Here is a 17306-nt window from a genome sequence, read left to right as displayed (position 1 = left end):
GCAATAGTGGCGTTAGCGTCATGTACAGGCCGATAGGCGAAAAAGCCAAGGAAGCCGCGAACAACGACACGACTCTGGGGAAAACAGATCAAGACGATTCAAGCACAAGCAGCGAAGATGTCATAGGCGTTGTGACAGCAGCAGCGTGAAACAATTGAAAGAGGAGTGCAATCGTTGCGCAGAAGCGCCGGTAGCCGCTGCCGATCCTCCCAAGAGCTCTCGGCCTGCCGTCTTGTTCAATCTTCTCCACATACGCTAGAGAATCTTCTACTTATCTGCTGTCTTTCTTCCGCCTGATCACTTCGACTTCGCGCCTCTTCCTCACATATCGAGACCCACCTCTTCTGCACTGCAAGTATCAGTCCTGCAGGTCTTTCCCAGCCTTCGTTCACACTTTCCTTGTGTAACGTGTCTTGCTTCACCTCAAGGTCACAAGCGGCGCAACAAAAACAGGGCAGCGGTGGGAAAGTTTACTTCGTCCTTCATTGAGGGCTTCTTGTTGTTGTGTTCGCGGTTGGACTGGTGTAAGAACGGAGCTTTACCCATAAGAATGGCATTAACATCCACAAGACTCACTCCTCGGGATCCGAACAAGTTTCCGGCGACACAGCTGTTTCTGCTTGGTGCGTGGTCTCGTTCATCGGGTGGCGTCGGTCGATGCTGATATTTGACCATAGCACTTGTACGACTTGCCGAACCAATCGCTATCACATCCATCTTCCCATATGCCTGGAAGTTCGTACTGCACTTCAACGTCGGCGACAAGAGCAATGCCTCCTTCTATGCTGGGTTGCTTATCTCGGCCTTCAGTCTTACGGAAGTTAGTCGCAGCACAATTCGTCGTCGTTCTGGATATAGCTAACACTTCTGCTGCTAGTCGCTGACCGGTGTCTTCTGGGGAACATTGTCGGATAAGCTAGGGCGAAAGCCAGTCCTGCTGCTAGGATGCATCGGTACTCTGAGCTCTCTCCTCGTAGTAGGCTTCTCGATGAATATCTGGATGGCACTCGCTGGCCGTTTCCTCGGTGGAGCGCTTAACGGGAATATAGGTGTGATACAGACTATGGTTGGAGAACTTGTCATCAACCCTGATCACGAGCGTAGGTCACCACACTTTGGCACTGCTTTTGGACATGCTAACAGACATCACAGCCAAAGCATATGCTATCATGCCCTTCGTGTGGTCAGTTGGCACCATGATTGGACCTTGCATAGGAGGCTTCTTTGCCAGTCCTGCCGACAACTTCCCAGACACGTTTTCGAAGGACGGGCTGTTCGGCAGATTCCCATACCTCCTCCCGAACTTGATCTGCGCTGCCTTCATGGGAGTCTCAGTCTTGACAGGCTACTTGTTTCTGGAAGAAACGCACCCAGACATGCAACCCTGGAGCACCCCTCAAGATCTCGAAGATACGAATGCAAAGACGCCACTCATGCCAGCTCAGGCCAGCTCGAACACCCCAGCCGTCAATTTGGAGGACGCGAGCTATGGCACCTTCAATGCCGTGGACGAAGAGGCTATTGTGGAGGAATGGGACATTAAGCCAGACGGCACGAGCAGACCAGCCAGCATCAGCAGCGGTTCTGGTCCCAAGGTCTTCAACAAGCGTATCATTATGCTCAACATTGCATTGGGTATCTTCACCTATCACAGCATGACTTACGACTCCCTCCAGCCGATTTTCTTCCAGGACGACCGCGTGCCATCGTCAGCCAATATTGAGAACTTGGTGGCCGCCGCGACTGCTTCAGACTCTGGGTCACTGGCTGGTGGACTAGGTCTCAGTATCCAGCAGGTCGGCGTCATCATGTTCTTCAACGGCCTCATTGCCTTGGTCGTACAAGGCGTCATCTTCCCGCCCATGGCGGACTGGCTAGGCATCTGGAAGCTCTTCATCGTCACTGCTATCGGCCATCCACTTGCCTACTTCGTTGTCCCATTTCTGGCACGGGTACCAGTCAAGATGGTGTTTCCAGCAATATACGCTTGCCTCACTGTTCGCAACCTCTTCTCGATCATGGCATACCCCGTGCTCCTCATCCTGATCAAAGAGGCCGCAGTGCCTGGCAGTCTCGGGAAGATCAATGGACTCGCAGCATCTGTGGGTGCAGCCAGTCGTATGCTTGCATCACCAGTTGCTGGCTACCTATACGGCATCGGCATGAAGATGGACTTCACCGCGATAGCTTGGTGGGCATCCGCCTTGGTCGCCGTCGTTGGCACGATCCAGGCCTTCTTCGTCAACAGAGTCAAGGATGGACCACAGCACCGCATTCGTGGCGTAGCTCCCTGCCGCTTTGTGCCGGACGAGGGGAGAGAACACCGCCCGTCTGTGGTGCATATCAAAATTCATGACACGGACAGTGGATACAACAGTGCGGATGAGAGGACACCATTTGCATCGCGGGTAGTGTAACCATTTCAAAGAAGGGATTTCGTTTTGGCGTTTGGGCTTGGGCTTACCGGCTAATTATGGTAATCGATATTTTCTGGCGAAGATACCATGGATCGGGTGTGCTTTTAAGCGAGGTGTTTCTGGATGGTTGCAACTAAGGATTATCGGATTATGACATGCATATGGTTATGATGCATCAAGGAATGGGCACAGAGTCTGGCAAACAGGTGCCGTCTATGGGGCGTTTGGGATGAGACATGAATATGTGTACATGGGTCAAAGCAGAATGATAGAACATAGACGGCACTTAAAATGTGAATCCAACGATAAAGTCGAGCATCTCTTCCTCGATGAAACGGAATGCACAGCAATACACAGGCGCACAGAGCACATCGCCCTCGTGACATACCTTCCTGTTGAATAGAGTTTCGCAACATGTGATACCGCGACATCCCTGTCGCGCATGGGGCAACTTCCCCAGACCAGCTTCGAACCTCGATAACGAAGCTACCAACTTGCATACACCAGCGACACGACAACCACTTGGCGAGAGAAAGGCACACCTCATCAAACGAACGACAATGCGATAAGCTCACCGCGACACCCGCGACAATGCCTCACTTCACCGTCCCCATCATCCCACCAGACTCCGGCCGCAATTCTCCCAAAGAACCACCAGAGACGCTCTTCTCCGTCAGCGAACCACCCTACCAAGGCCAGCTCCCAACCAACACCTCCGCCTACCGCGCCACCCTCCCCGACACCGCCATCGTAATCGACAATGGCTCCTCCACCATCCGCGCCGGCTGGCAAACCGACGCCCTCCCACGACTCCAGTTCCCGCCTTTGATGGCGCGCTACACAGATCGCAAACTGAATCGCAAGTTGATGTTCATCGGCTCGGAACTCTACTTCGATGGAACGTCGCGTGGCCAGGCGAAGAATGTGTACGAGCCGCAGAGCAGTAATGTGGTGAACAACTGGGACGTGATGGAGGGGTGCTTGGATTATGTTTTCATGAAACTTGGGATAAAGGATCAGGAACGGATAGACAGGCCCGTGGTTATGACGGAGCCTTTGGCGAATGTGGGTTATGCAAGGAAGACGATGAGCGAGATACTGTTCGAGCTTTATGGTGTGCCAGCTGCGGCGTATGGGGTGGATTCGTTGTTCTCGTATGATTACAATGGAGGGAAGACGGGGCTGGTGGTGAGCAGTGCAAACATGAGTACGCATCTGATACCGGTGGTCGACAAGCAGCCGCTCATCAGCCATGCGACGAGGCTGGATTGGGGCAGGAGTCAGTGCTCAGAGTACTTGGCGAGATTGTTGAGAGCAAAGTATCCTGGGCTATTGACGACGGGAAAGGTCAATGAGACGCAGATCGAGGATCTGGTCAAGAGTCATTGCTACGTCAGTCAGGACTATGATGGTGATACTCTCAAGATGCTGGAGTGGACAGGACTGGAGGACCGAGATCATGTCGTTCAATTGCCATTCCAGGAGAAAGAGGTGGTGCAGAAGACGGAGGAAGAGCTGAGGATAGCAGAAGAGAAGAGGCGAGAGGGTGGGCGGCGATTGCAAGAGCAAGCTGCGAAGATGAGACTCGAGAAGCTCATACGCAAGGAGCAGGAGCTAGAGTACTTCAAGCAGCTGCAGCAGCAGATTGCGGAAGCTACAACGAAGAAAGAGATCAGAGCCCTGCTGGATGAGGAAGAGTTCAAGGATGAGCAGCAACTTGATCGAAGGATAAAAGAAATGGAGAAGAGCATTAGGAAGCAGCGGAATAAGGATGTTGGCGATCTGGAAGAAGAGGCAGAAGAGCCGCCGTCATATCCGCTTCTTGGCGTTCCTGATGAAGAGCTCGATGAGGACGGCATAAAGCAGAAACGCCAACAGCGTCTGCTGAAAAGCAACCACGACGCACGAGCACGTGCGAAAGCAGAAAAGGAAGCAGGGAAAGAGCGGCAAGCAGAGATCCAACGACAAGACGACGCCAGACGGGAAGCAGATCTTGAGGAATGGGTCGGCGAACGGCGCGCAGCACGGCAGGAAGTCATCCAGAAGATGAAGGAACGTGAACGACTAAAGGCAGACCTCTCCAATCGCAAATCGCAGGCCTCGCAAATGCGCATGAAGCATATCGCGAACCTAGCCTCCGACAACCCGAACGGTCGGAAACGAAGACGCGGCGGCAACGACGATGACGGCTTCGGTGCGGACGATGCGGATTGGATGATCTACCGCGAAATCCAAGCTGGTAAGAATGACGATGAGGAAGACGACGAGGAAGAGGATCTAGGTGGGCAATTGAAGAATATCGAGAAACAGCTGCTGCAGTACGATCCGGACTTCACGGAGCAGAGTACACAGGAGGCACAAAAGGATTGGACGAAATCGTTGCTTCATGCTTTCAGCCGTGGACCTTTCCCATTCGATCCGGAGAGCGCGAAGGAGAGTGCACAATTCCACCTAAACGTGGAACGCATTCGAGTTCCGGAAGTCGTCTTCCAGCCATCCATCGCAGGGGTCGATCAAGCTGGCATCGTCGAGATTGCGGAAGATATCCTGATGCAACGCTTGTCCAGCCACGCCTCTCGCGATGCGATCCTCAAGGATGTCTTCATCACTGGCGGCTACAGCCTATTCCAAGGCTTCGAGGAGAGGTTACGGACCGAACTCAGGGCTGTTCTACCCGCAGAACTACAACTTGGTATCAGGAAAGCGAAGGACCCTGTCCTGGACGCGTGGAAGGGGGCGGCGAGGTGGGCTGGCAAGACTGAGAACAGACAAAGCTTTGTTACGAGAGAGGAGTTTCTGGAGAAGGGTGGGGAGTATATCAAGGAGCATGGATGTGGGAATTTCTGGAGCTAAGTAAGCATTGGTATCAAGAGCGTGGGCGTTTGGATCTGGGCTTGGGGTGTAAGAGTGTGGTGAATGCTTGTATTGCTATGAGGATATGGATGGATCTGGTCCATGCGAGAAGGTAATACTTGAAGACAGCGATCGATCATGCCTGTTGCCCCAACGACGCGCATTTCAGGAAGCCTGCTCTTGTCCTTTCCGCAGCAGTCTGAGGCTTGAAGAGCCACGACTAAAAGTTCAAAACGCAGTCAGATGCCAAGCAAAGGTGCACCGAGTCTGCCTGTATCACCTGAAGATACCCCTACGACTCGCCGGATCTGTTTGTGACCACTCGCTCGAGGCTCTGAGGGCTGTGGCCAAGATGATCGCCGCCGAGCATGTCGACTCATCGATGAAGCAAAAGTCTTTGCCGAACACGTTGGCGTCCGTCCCTCAAGATTTGGCCGACTCCTTGAGCGAGCCTGCTCCCTCTTCAGCTCGGTCGTTACAAGTGTGACCCCTCGTCGTGCACTTCTTGTCAAGGTCAGCCCTGGTCAGGACGCAGCGCATGCATATACCCCCAGACATTTTCTCAGCCTCCTCGCAAATCCTGTGTATGTTGGCTCTCCGAATCTGGTCACCATTCTGGGCCCCGTGGGGACAGGTCAACTGCTCTCCAATGATTTTCGCCTTCGAGATGGTCGTCGCGATGGGCAAGCGCTTGCCTGGCCACTGTCCCCCGAAGGACTTCTCTACGACTTCCTTTGCCACCTTGTTACACTCGCCATCACAATCGTTACCCGCCACATTCAACAAGTGATCTCCAAGACCGAACGTCAAATGATAACACGCAGCAGAGCGTTTGCGCTCGATCGCATCTGTCTCGTGTCAGCATTGTGTTCAGTCTGAGTGCAGGAATGGTACATAAAGTTGTCGTGGGAGTTCTGCTTTGGATACATCAGACGGCCAAGTTCCACATAACTTGTTAGCCTGCGTGATGAGCCTACGAGTGGCGCGGGCGAAGCAATCCCCTTCGCGCATGAGGTATGCCGCGGCAGCGGGTTGAGTGCACCAGGTGTCTTCAATGTCATCATTCTTGAGGCGGTTAGGGACTGTCATGAATCCATACAGCAATACTCGACTTTGTTCCTGTAGTTTCGCTGAGCAACCGTATTTCTCGATCAACTCTCCCAGTCGTAGCAGGTGAGTCTCGATAGGCCCATCTATATGAAGGTCTTGCGGTCGTGCGCCATGAAGGTGTCGGCATAGATATTCCATGGCCTGGCCGTCTTCAAGAATCACTTCGAGGATTCGTGATTGCTGTGAACTCCGGAGAAGTTGTCCTTTCTTGCGGCGTGGCCCAAGAAATGGGAGAAATCGGCTTGAGCTCTTGATGAGGACCTCACTTGATGCCCGTAAGGTGCGGTCACTCGCGGTGAGTAGGACATCGCCATCGCTGGCGATGACGACGGTGGTGTTTTGTCTGGTCGCCATGGTCTATGAAGTGGAGTCAGGGTGTGTTGACGAACAGCAATGGCGGGACGCAATGATGGAAGGGAGGGCTTCAGAGTCAGCGGAAGGGGTAAGTTGGAGAAGGAGTTTATGCGACCAAGAAGTAGCTCTTGACAGCTTCAATCATACTTGCTACGATAACGACCAAGATTGGCAAGCGCTAGGGAACAAGACGACTTCAGCTAATCCACTGCACCTAAACAGAAGGACTTTAGCTATACTCAAACACCACGTGCCAGTGTCTCAGCAACTAGTGCTGAGATGGAGATGCAGCACGCATGTCTCAGACGGACGATGCCTCCTGGCCTTCACAATTGACATTTCAATGATCATCCTTCTCACACTTGCCTTGTAAGCTGTCGCCACCACGTACACACTTCAAGCAGAGCCCACTAGTAGCCCTGTCTATGTCCGACCGGATCTCCCCGAGGTCTTCCAAGGCTTCCTGCATCTCGAGCCTATCATCCCCTTCGTGACTGCTGCACATATCATCCGCAATCTCCTGCATCTGTTCCATGGATCCTTTGATGCTTAGTTGCCAAGGCTCATCAGTGTGCATGGACTGCCATTCGTAGGCACAGTCAACCTGGGAGCGGCAGTCCGAGCACTCCAGCGGACACGACTCATAGAGCGAACTCCGGAGTCGAGTAGCGAAGATGACGGCGCTGCGATCACCCTTAGCAGCAATAGCGTCTACGCGAAGTCAGTGGGTCGTTGCACATAGGCACAGTCTAGGGAAACGTACCTGTGACCCTCTCTGGCATCATCTTCCTCGGAACTGCCGTTGGCCAGTCCTTGTCGTTGGGAAGCTTCAATGTCTCCTTTGTGATACGCTCGGCAGTGATTCGAAAAACATGCTTGTTGTCCAGCAGATACGAAGCTGTGACGAGTTGCGCCAACCACCGCTCCGGCTCAGGCTTCTGACCGCATGCTTCCAGCCACTCGAAAAGCAATCCCGAGCATTGCAGACGAAGGCGGCCAACACAGTCGTACTTGTCGATTGCCACTGCGAGAGAGAGGATTCGGTTCACGCTCGCTACTACAGCATCTGCGCTTGCGTCCTTGGTCATAGCGTTCCGGAAACCAGTAGGCTCTTGCCCATGTAGGAGCAAGCACAAGTCTTCCATTGCTTGAGCATCATCTTCCTGCAGGACTATGATCTGTGGGCTCTGGGCACTGCGCGCGACCTGAACTTCACGGAACTTGTCTCCTGTCAGTGCCTTGAAGTAGAAGGAACAGCTTCTGAGAACCTCGCTGGACACGAGCAACTTGCGTTCTTCACCGTCAGCGCCGACCTTGAGGAGCACATCACCAGCACTAGCAATCACTACTCCTGTAGTGCTAGTCATGTCTTCAAGTGTGATCTGATAGCTTTCTTGTAGTATGTTGATGCGGAGATGGCAGCTGTCGAAGAGGCAGATAGGTTGGTGGTCGTGACAAGTGGTTGTTTGCCGGTCTGTGGAGTCACAGTATCCAAGAAGCAGGTCTTGAGTGAACAAGCGGCCAGTTCTGTTGTCTCAAAGCTCTGTCTAAGACACACAACACTTGGACACAGTGAACTTCGAGACAGGCCTTATGTTCACCAGCACCTTCGTGGTGTGAGGGTGTTCACTCATGCGCCGGCAAGGCTGCACCATTGTTGCGATATCTCGATCCTTTCGCCTGCTCAGGCTACTCTCCAATGTACACCAACCCCTGCTGACCATGCGGTGGAAAGCATCGTAAGCGGTACTGACTGAACACTGCTGCCTTTCTGTAGTGCAAGGCTAGCAAAAGGCAAAAAGAAGACCTGAGGCGATAGCCTCAGGGAAGAGAAAGCATGGATACCTCGTATCGGACTTATGGTTGCCAGTGATACACAACTCATGAATGACATGATATGATAAACACGTCATTCGAACTGAGCTATGCACACGCCGAAGATACAGCTTGCGCCACGGATGCAATTTCTGCTTCTTTGATGAGTGAATCATATCCTTGTGTGATTATATGCCTTTGTGCGAGTCCTGCAAGTGAAGGGAAAGTGAAGCGTGTCTCGGAGTGACAGTTGATGCGATGATGTAGGGTCCGGCAGAAGTGAGTCGAGCAGGGGCTGAGGACAGAGGTAGTTGCCACTGCCGCCGCCGCCATAGACTGCCAACGAAGGCGTCTGGGGTCACCAGGCGCTGATAGCCTCGTACGTATTGCTACGCCGTCCGCTACGTAGCTACGCGCCGGTAGCTTCAAGCTGAAGTATCCTATGTGCCAGTACGGCGAAGCGCCCGGCGGCATGGAATTTCGTTGCCAGGCCTCGAAGCCTAGAATCAACTAGATGGCTCGATGTTTCTGTTTTCTCCATGGTTGTCCTGGTAAATGTCTTTGTCATGTCTTCGATGCAGTACTTTGACGGCGAAGTGTTTGCCTGCGGGCGTATAAGTGTGCAGTTGATCTGCCATGCTCTGCCAGTTTGGTTCTTGCCAACCCGCTCGACACTACGAACCTATCAACATGAGTAATCCGTATCCCACCGATTATGCCCTTCAAGACCCATACGGAAATCGTCTTTATGATGCACTCGAGGGCTTCACTGGTGAAGCCAAGGAAGCAGAAGCCTCGCGCCTGCGGAGCGCGGCAGCGACAGCAGGGCTGTGAGTCTATGCTCAACGCCACTTGTTCTTCACATGAGCCTAACTGGGCCTATAGGCCTGTTAGGACGTAGATCGCCCTGCAAGCAGCCGACAAGGAGATGCAAGAGAAGAGCAAAATATCACCCACGATCAAGATAGCGCTGGTTGCGGGCGCTTCCAGGGCGATGTTCCAAGGAGACTCGGCCGCCAAGGACAAGATCTTGAGTACACCTGGACTTGGCTACGACGTACCTGAAGACAGGCGCCGCATTGATGCGATTCTTGATCATGCTGAGGGCGACGTAGATGGGGTGGCCATAGAGGCGATAAAGTATTGGCTGCAAGAGCGAATTAAGGGAGCACGATTTAGCGTAGGCACAGCATGATAACAGTCGTGAAATATGATGTCTTCTCTGCAAGTCTGATGATGCCGTAAGGGAATGTTGATGATGTTCAGGTCGAGGAGGCTGATCAAGTGATGTCGAATTGCGAAGCAAGGTTTGGTCAGCACGGGACCAGCTCCGGCGACACCTCGAACGGGCATCACTACTTCAACTCCTCCCTTCGTCAACCACGGAAGATGGGCTGAATCAACGACACATACGCCCGCCGCGCAAGGCGACACCACCTCCACCATGTCGTCTTCAGCGCAGTGGGCGCTGGACTACCTCGAACAGCTGCCTGGTGCCACATTTACCAAGTTGTACCAGCAGCCATCCACAGCACTCGCCATATTCCGTCGAATGCTGCCTCACCTGGCCAAGACGCTCGTGATGGCGATGCTGTACATGCCGACACCCTTCGCAGCAGCAGATTTGGACACGTGGATACGGCCGGACATGCCGAGTCAGCAGGCGAGAGACAAGGCGCTGAGCACACTATCGCGGCTGCGGATCCTCTTCGATGAGCAGGACAATGGAAAGCTTACGTATAAGCTATCGCCCGCGTATGGAAAGAGTCTGCGGTTGGCGTTGACGGGAGGTGGCGATCATAGATCATTCGGTGTGCCCTGCTCGACACCAGACAAGACGCCCATCTCGATCGACTACCTGGACACTTTTGCGCGGAGACAATGGGAGGCCATACTGTATTATGTGGTAGGCAGCGCGAACCGCGCTCTGTCTGGCGAAGTGGACATCTCGGCTGGCACGAAGTCGCTGCTGCAATCGGGCGAGTTCGTTAACTTGAAGGGCGGTGGAAAGCAGAGGATGATCAGCACGACAGGATTCACGTTTCTCCTCCAAGATGTGAATGCTCAGGTGTGGTCATTGTTGATCGTTTACCTGGAGGCATCGTCCTCGGTGAGACATACCGTACGATACGGTCCACATCCACCACACTCACTAACCACTCCTCCCAGCTCCGCATGGACCCCGTCGAAGTCCTCTCCTTCCTCTTCACCCTTGGCTCCCTCGAGCTAGGGATCTCCTACAGCACCGCGAACCTCACACCAACCCAGAAACACATGCTCGACGACCTCGCAGACTTCGGTCTCGTCTACCGCCGCACTCCCGACTCCCAACGCTACTACCCAACCCGCCTCGCCACAACCCTCACCTCCGACGCTCCCGCCCTCACAAACAACAGTCTGATGAAGACAACCGTCGCGACCGGCGACCCATCAACCGACTTCGCCGCCTCCGCCTCCGACGAGAAAGGTTTCATCATCCTCGAGACCAACTACCGCCTCTACGCCTACACTTCCTCCCCACTCCTCATCTCCATCCTCTCCCTCTTCGCCAGCCTAAACACTCGCTACCCGAACCTCATAACCGCAAAGATAACAAAAGCATCCACCCAAGCCGCCATAGCCGCTGGCATAACCTCCGACCAAATCATCGACTACCTCACAACCCACGCACACCCCGTACTCAGGCGACAAGCCGCAGTCAACGATGCGCCGATCCTCCCACCGACTGTGGTCGATCAGATAAAATTATGGCAGATGGAAGGCGAGAGGATGGAGGCGACGAAGGGGTACTTGATCAGGGACATTGGAAGCCAGGAGGAGTACGACAAGGCAGTGAACTATGCCGATGCGATCGGAGTGTTGGCGAAAGAGTTCAGGCACAAGGGTAGTTTCTTCGTGACGAGGATGGAGCAGATGCAGAGCTACTTCAAGAACGAGGCCGCCAAAAAGAAGGAGAGGAAAGAAGCTGCCGAGAGGCAGAAGATAGGTATTGCATAATGATGAGCGGATTGGGTTAATGGGAGTTCTGTTGGATTTTGGGAGGAGCGGCATTGGGCGGTGAAGAGTATGCATTATGTGTGAGTATACAATATGTTCTCTTTGCGTCTTCTAGAGTGTATTGACCACCATTCTATCCGTCATCCGGCCGCTTGACATTACCGTACTCACTCTCAAGCTTTGGACGATCACCGGGATCTATACCACTTTAAACATACAAGACAAGCCATCTCCCTCAACCCACTTAGACGAAGCTCCTCTCCTTCCGACCTAGCAAGCGATCCAAGAAGCTGACCTTACGACCCGAGCCGAATGGCGAACCTGGCGACGAAGAATGGTCCTTGAGGCTCATCTCCAGCTGACAGTGTCGTGCTCCAGCGACCGGCTTCGCAAGCTCTGGCGTTTGCAGAGCCACGGCCAGCTGCTTCTGCCAAACGTAGAAGCTGCGCTTGGCTTCGTCTGTTGCGCACTGGCTGTGTAAAAGTTCTATGGCTCGACGCATTCGAGCGCAGTTGGCATCTGGGGTGTGAATCTTGTCGGTATGAGATTTGGGAACCCAATCTTCGGAAGAGCGCGATGGTGTTAGGATGTTGCACTCGAGGAGCTCTTCGTTACGGTAGCGGTCGTTGAGAGTGGAGAAGCGGCCGGTCCAGTAGGCGGGTGGTTCGTAGACGCGAACCTAAAAAGTATTAGCAACGTTTATGGCTACACAGGAAGCGAGACTTACTGCTCGGGGGTTGTCGACAACTGAGTCTCTCCTCGACGACGTGCCTGGCAATTCGTTCTCGCTCGCGATGACTTGCTCCATCACAGGAAGAAGATGTGTTGAAGAGCTGCTAGTAGTCCTGGACTTCGCCTGATTGAGCACTTGCGTTCCGAGTGGTGTCTTTGGTGGAGGTGGAGTAGGAGCACCGCGAGTCGACATCAATCTCGCTTGCTTGATCTCTCCATGTGAAGAGCGACGACTCGACTTTGCACCAAGCACTGGCTGCGAGTTCCACCTCTGCACTGCCTGCCCTGGTGTGGGAACCCTCTCTTTGGCGCTGCGATATGCTGGACAGCTGTCATACTTTTGCGACAGCCGCTTGTACGCTCCCTCGGGCAGTGCTCTATACTTTGTCAAGGAGAGGGTGGAGCTGGAGAACGAGTTCGTCAAGCCCAGGCTCGGACTTGGCAATGGATCTGTCAGATCGCCGATGTTGGACCAGTTCTGCGCGCTGACATATGTCGGCGATTGGCTGTAGAAGTCCTTCGTGTCGACCATATCGAGGCTTGGCAGAGGCTTGATCGGACTGAGCGTGATATTCTCCTTGAAGGCAGTCGAGCGAGCCACGTGGGGGCCTCGATAGTCATGGCTGGCTTGTAGCAATGGTTCGGTATCTGATCTTGGGAGCGCCTTCCTTGCTGATGCGGGTATGTTCTCGATGCCAGCCAAGCGTGTGATGGAGTGTTTGCGGCTGGACCTAGGTGGAGACGGAAGTCGAGGTGGCTGCACGGTCGACGGGAGACGTGCATGTGATTTGGACTGTGCAAGCGGATTGCTGGTCTTCTTCAATCGTGTCGGAATCGGCAGATTGCTGAAAGTCCTGCTTCGAGGCATGCCACCGATCGGATCGTCCGGCAGACAGATGTAGCTGCTTCTTCTAGACGGCAAATGAGGCTGTGCTGGCTGCGGTGGTTTGGCGTTGACATGGGCGGTTTCGTGTTCGGCAAAGATCAGGTCTTTTGGACATTCGGGAGCATTCACCACTGTGCTGATCAAGGACAAGTTGCTGGTCGAGGTTGCGGGTGTGTCTGCGAGGGTGTTGTTGTTAGAACGGCGGCGATGGAAGGGATTCAGCGAATGCAACGAGGCGATGGAGCTCAGGCGGCGTAAAGAAGTGCGGCGGATGTCTGACTTGGTGGCACTCGACTCGCTGTCAGCTTTGCGAGAAGGCATAGCGATGGCGAAGTGGAGGCCACACGCAGCAAATGTGTGAAAAGGCAGTGCAAGATGGCTACATGTGAAGGACGTGGACTCGATCGATCTGTAACGGCGGGCAAGCGCGACCTCGCTTCGACGGGAAGGAAACGGTCGGAGCTACTGGCATGACTGCTCGCTCCATCACTTGAAGGGCAACAACGACCGCCATCATTCCCTCATCATCGACACCGCGCTGTTGCTTTCGCAGCCGGACTCCACACGAGTTGTGTATTCCTGCAACGCCGACCGATCCGTCGCACGGCGCGCCACTGACTCCGACCGAACAGACTGTTCCAGACTACCGCCTCACCTCACCTCACACGCCTTCTATCACCCCCGGGCCGCCTTCGAAGCGAAGCAACAACATGCAGTCTTCTCCGCCGCCGGCGGACAACAGCATTGCGAAGCTTTCTGCCTCGCTGCAACTGCTCTCCGCCAAGTCAGAGGCGGCCGCCAAAGCACTTGGCACATTCGAGCTGGTCGAGATGATCGTCACCTACCTTCCACCAAAAGGTGTTGTCGCTGTGCAACGTGTCGGCCACATCTGGAACAACGTCAGCAAAGACATCATCAAGCGCTCGCCATACCTCACCGAAACACTCTCCACCATACCGGTCTCGAGTGTCTCTCGGCTAGAAAAAAGCAAGTCCAGGCCAGATACCCAGGTGTGCCTGCCCAATTCGTCCTTCAGATACACCAGTTCGACTCGCTCTCGGCAAAATCGCAAGACCCCAACGTGGTGGATAGTATGATCATATGCAAGATTCATCCAGCATTCACGATACGGAATACGGGCGACAAGTTGCATCAGAGTCTGCAGCTCTCCATCGGCTCGAAAGAGCTGTTGTCTTGGCGTCCAGGTCCGTGGCGAGCTATGTTTGTCACTCAGCCACCAATCACCTTCGACCTACTCTACGCCGTGAACGGACCCGCGGATTCCATTCGAACGCAGAAAGACGCAGCTCGGTTTGGTGAGTGAATGTGAAGGAGTGAAAGCATCGTCTGTCCGAAATGCGTGCTTCATCTCCATCTCAGCAGCAGTCGCTGAGGTACTGACAAGCGGTTTTCGAGTATGGCTAACACACTTCTGTTCAGGTGAGACCGCGGTGACTCTGGGAGGCGAGGGCGCGGTGACTCTGGGGGCGGTTCAAGATGTAGTACGGAAATCATTGGGAGGCCGTGCGCTGCCCGATACCAAGTACGTCTTCCCGACGAGGATCGTGTTCGACAAGGAGAGTCGTGATCGCTTCTTCATACATGAAGAAAGCGGATGGGTGAAATTTGCACGCGAGCATCCGGAGCGTCGTCTCAGCGAGTACTTCTTCGGTTTGAGGGTCAACTGGCAAGCAGTGGCTTAGAATGTGGTAGAGTGTGCGAGATAATCTGTACGTGGGGCACTTCGCGATCACATGTAACTACTCCTGTCAGTAGAAAGAACTCCTCTTTACCACGTGACCACGGTCACGTACCACAAATTCTGGGCTTGGCTCCAGATACCAAGGCTACCCGCTAGACGACAAGAGGTGGACACGCCTATAACGAACCATTCGACATTATCACTCACAGTAAAACCGACTGATGGCCGACCTCAATGGACCGCAAGCGGCGACAGCAGCAGCGACTGTCTTCAACATACCCGAGTTGCTCGAGAACGTCCTCCTTCACGTCGACCCCTTCCAGCTATACGTGCTACAAGCAGTCAACAGCACTTTCAGAAGCGTGATCGTCAATACCAAACCTATCCGAAAGCGCATGCACCTCGAGCAAAGCAAACCGTATCACCAAAGCAGAGACTTACGACACTTTCTGCGAGACAAGCGCATCACTGCCATCACTCAGCCTTTCACCATCACATGGCACCCTGCCTGCCACGAGGACCTCGACGTCGAGTTAAGCTGCAAGTGGAGCCAGGATCAAGAATCGCGATACCGGTGGAACAGGTTCTGGAGGAAGGAGATGGCATGTATGCAACCTGGTTCATGGCGTGGTATTCGAATCGGTCAGCCGGAGGTCTTTCCGATTGATGAATGGGACTGTGTCAAGACTGTAGACATCTGCGGATTTTCCGCCAAGGTGCATGGGGAGACTTTGGGCGAGGTTATGGGAGAGGCGGTGGGGGTTTTGCGGAGGAAGCCGGGAAAGTGTGCTTGCAGCTTCTCTAAGTGGACTGGTAGGTCTTCTCGTGATAGTGGACTTGATTGGAAGATATCGAGTGAGAGGGGTTGGGGGTGTGGTGTTATGTGAAGGTGCGGTTGCTAGTGCGAATAATGAGCCGATCAACTTGAATCACAACCTTGGAAATTTCTGCTCTACTTTTCTTGCTTACCCATGAGCTTTTCCTAACTTTGCCACCACACACACATTCATCACTTCCAGACAGCTTTTTAATCACACCATTTGACAACAAGAACACACTTACATTGACACACAAACTCATGAACCTCAACATCAGACTCAGCACTCGAACACATAACACCACATCCCATAATGGCAACCACTGAAGAGTCCTCCGCCGCCGCTCGAGTCTGCGCCATACCAGAGTTACTCATCAACATCCTCGAGCATGTGCAAGACACGCTGCAGCTCTTCGTCCTTCAGTCAGTCAACAGCACATTCCAAGATGTCATCCGCGGCACCAAGTCCCTCCGCCAGCGCATGTGCCTCGAGCATGGCGCGGACTGCAACAGCATCGCTCACATTGTCGAACGTCTCAGGGTCAACAAAGCGACGTACCCCTTCTGCTTCAGCTTCATCGCAAGCAAACGCCAGAAGAAGCATTTCGTGGACTTCGAGCTAGCTTGCGAGTGGATCCAAGGCTTGAGACACGAGCTACCGGCAGGGCCTACCATCGAGGACTTTGCATGTGCGAATGAGGGCTCATGGCGCGAACTCATCTTGGGGGATTCTAGCTTCCCGAGCAACATTATGATATCGTGTGATATAATGGGCTGGCTGGAGCCTGGCGAGATAAGCCCAGGTGAGCCTCTGGGCGCCGTGACGGACAGAGTCACGAGTGCAGTGCATGCGGAGTGGAAGGACGTTCGGTGTGAGGATGGTATACATTGAAGTAGGCTATGAAAGGCCCTTCCATAGCTCTGTGTGCTATGGACAGAATTTGGGAGGCGCTCGGAAGGCGGCGCAACGGTCTTGTGGCACAGCGAGCAGTATGCCGCCTGAGAGCATCACTGCCATTGACTCAATCAAGAATGATGGTGTATATCTGATAGTACTCTCTATAATTCAGTAGTACCAATACCGTGTGCTTGAGATTGACAACGTCAAAAGCGCCCCTTAAGCCGTTCTTCTTGGCATCACATGCTCACAACACTATTAACTCTGGTCGATAACAACGACCACTCGTCAGCAAGCAACACTTTTCGGGGCGACACTATCACACATATAGAGCCTCGGGCGGTCATCGATGACATGGACTTGTGCCGTTTCGGCCTTCGCTTGCACACTAACACATCACGCCAATGCGCCGGACCCTGATAGTGACGCTGCGACTGCGGATCCTTGAGATTTGGTCTAGGCGAGGTAGTGACTGTATACGGCCAGGAGTACGCAAATTGAGCAGCGAGTGAGGTTGTCCTGCGCTTAGCTCATGATCGCTCGAGAAGTGCGGCTCGGCTGCTTCAGTGCAGTGACTGGATTTTGGTCAATCCACAGCTGGAGCCCGGGTGAAGCAAGCAGAACTTTGGGCAGGCCATTATTTCTGCCATAAAATGGACTAGTAGACGATACGTACGGCACGATGGCAGAAAGGATCTGAGTAGCCGCTCGGGTTGGATGGCGAG

The 17306-nt window shown here is 53.8% G+C and overlaps 10 protein-coding genes across 10 annotated transcripts; 7 read left to right on the top strand and 3 right to left on the bottom strand.

The window, feature by feature from the left end:
- Positions 1-550: 550 nt before the first annotated feature.
- CLAFUR5_10013 (Major facilitator superfamily multidrug transporter mfsB) lies at positions 551-2417 on the top strand (the record flags this gene model as incomplete). The annotated part of the gene is made up of 4 exons (XM_047909161.1): positions 551-623; positions 678-820; positions 878-1100; positions 1153-2417. 4 exons carry the CDS (start codon positions 551-553, stop codon positions 2415-2417), a joined length of 1704 nt encoding a protein of 567 aa, XP_047764681.1.
- A 591-nt stretch (positions 2418-3008) lies between these two features.
- On the top strand, positions 3009-5270 carry CLAFUR5_10012 (Actin-like protein arp5; the record flags this gene model as incomplete). The annotated part of the gene is made up of 1 exon (XM_047909160.1): positions 3009-5270. The coding sequence occupies one exon, from the start codon at positions 3009-3011 to the stop codon at positions 5268-5270; it is 2262 nt and encodes a 753-aa protein (XP_047764680.1).
- A 423-nt stretch (positions 5271-5693) lies between these two features.
- Positions 5694-6734, bottom strand: CLAFUR5_10011 (uncharacterized protein; the record flags this gene model as incomplete). The annotated part of the gene is made up of 2 exons (XM_047909159.1): positions 5694-6118; positions 6248-6734. 2 exons carry the CDS (start codon positions 6732-6734, stop codon positions 5694-5696), a joined length of 912 nt encoding a protein of 303 aa, XP_047764679.1.
- Positions 6735-7074: 340 nt separating this feature from the next.
- Positions 7075-8101, bottom strand: CLAFUR5_10010 (uncharacterized protein; the record flags this gene model as incomplete). Its single annotated transcript, XM_047909158.1, has 2 exons — positions 7075-7445; positions 7498-8101. 2 exons carry the CDS (start codon positions 8099-8101, stop codon positions 7075-7077), a joined length of 975 nt encoding a protein of 324 aa, XP_047764678.1.
- A 1138-nt stretch (positions 8102-9239) lies between these two features.
- CLAFUR5_10009 (uncharacterized protein) lies at positions 9240-9450 on the top strand (the record flags this gene model as incomplete). The annotated part of the gene is made up of 2 exons (XM_047909157.1): positions 9240-9379; positions 9435-9450. The coding sequence occupies 2 exons, from the start codon at positions 9240-9242 to the stop codon at positions 9448-9450; spliced, it is 156 nt and encodes a 51-aa protein (XP_047764190.1).
- A 93-nt stretch (positions 9451-9543) lies between these two features.
- On the top strand, positions 9544-9744 carry CLAFUR5_10008 (uncharacterized protein; the record flags this gene model as incomplete). The annotated part of the gene is made up of 1 exon (XM_047909156.1): positions 9544-9744. One exon carries the CDS (start codon positions 9544-9546, stop codon positions 9742-9744), a length of 201 nt encoding a protein of 66 aa, XP_047764191.1.
- Positions 9745-9993: 249 nt separating this feature from the next.
- CLAFUR5_10007 (General transcription and DNA repair factor IIH subunit TFB2) lies at positions 9994-11546 on the top strand (the record flags this gene model as incomplete). Its single annotated transcript, XM_047909155.1, has 2 exons — positions 9994-10659; positions 10719-11546. The coding sequence occupies 2 exons, from the start codon at positions 9994-9996 to the stop codon at positions 11544-11546; spliced, it is 1494 nt and encodes a 497-aa protein (XP_047764195.1).
- Positions 11547-11790: 244 nt separating this feature from the next.
- Positions 11791-13485, bottom strand: CLAFUR5_10006 (uncharacterized protein; the record flags this gene model as incomplete). The annotated part of the gene is made up of 2 exons (XM_047909154.1): positions 11791-12225; positions 12274-13485. The coding sequence occupies 2 exons, from the start codon at positions 13483-13485 to the stop codon at positions 11791-11793; spliced, it is 1647 nt and encodes a 548-aa protein (XP_047764196.1).
- Positions 13486-13874: 389 nt separating this feature from the next.
- On the top strand, positions 13875-14867 carry CLAFUR5_10005 (uncharacterized protein; the record flags this gene model as incomplete). The annotated part of the gene is made up of 3 exons (XM_047909153.1): positions 13875-14174; positions 14210-14480; positions 14605-14867. The coding sequence occupies 3 exons, from the start codon at positions 13875-13877 to the stop codon at positions 14865-14867; spliced, it is 834 nt and encodes a 277-aa protein (XP_047764197.1).
- Positions 14868-15087: 220 nt separating this feature from the next.
- Positions 15088-16575, top strand: CLAFUR5_10004 (uncharacterized protein; the record flags this gene model as incomplete). The annotated part of the gene is made up of 2 exons (XM_047909152.1): positions 15088-15679; positions 15962-16575. 2 exons carry the CDS (start codon positions 15088-15090, stop codon positions 16573-16575), a joined length of 1206 nt encoding a protein of 401 aa, XP_047764198.1.
- Positions 16576-17306: the final 731 nt, after the last annotated feature.

Source organism: Fulvia fulva, chromosome 7 (genome assembly GCF_020509005.1).
Source record: "Fulvia fulva chromosome 7, complete sequence".
NCBI lineage: Eukaryota > Fungi > Ascomycota > Dothideomycetes > Mycosphaerellales > Mycosphaerellaceae > Fulvia > Fulvia fulva.
The sequence above is the reverse complement of the archived record's forward strand: the minus strand, read 5'-3'. Positions and strand labels throughout refer to the sequence as shown.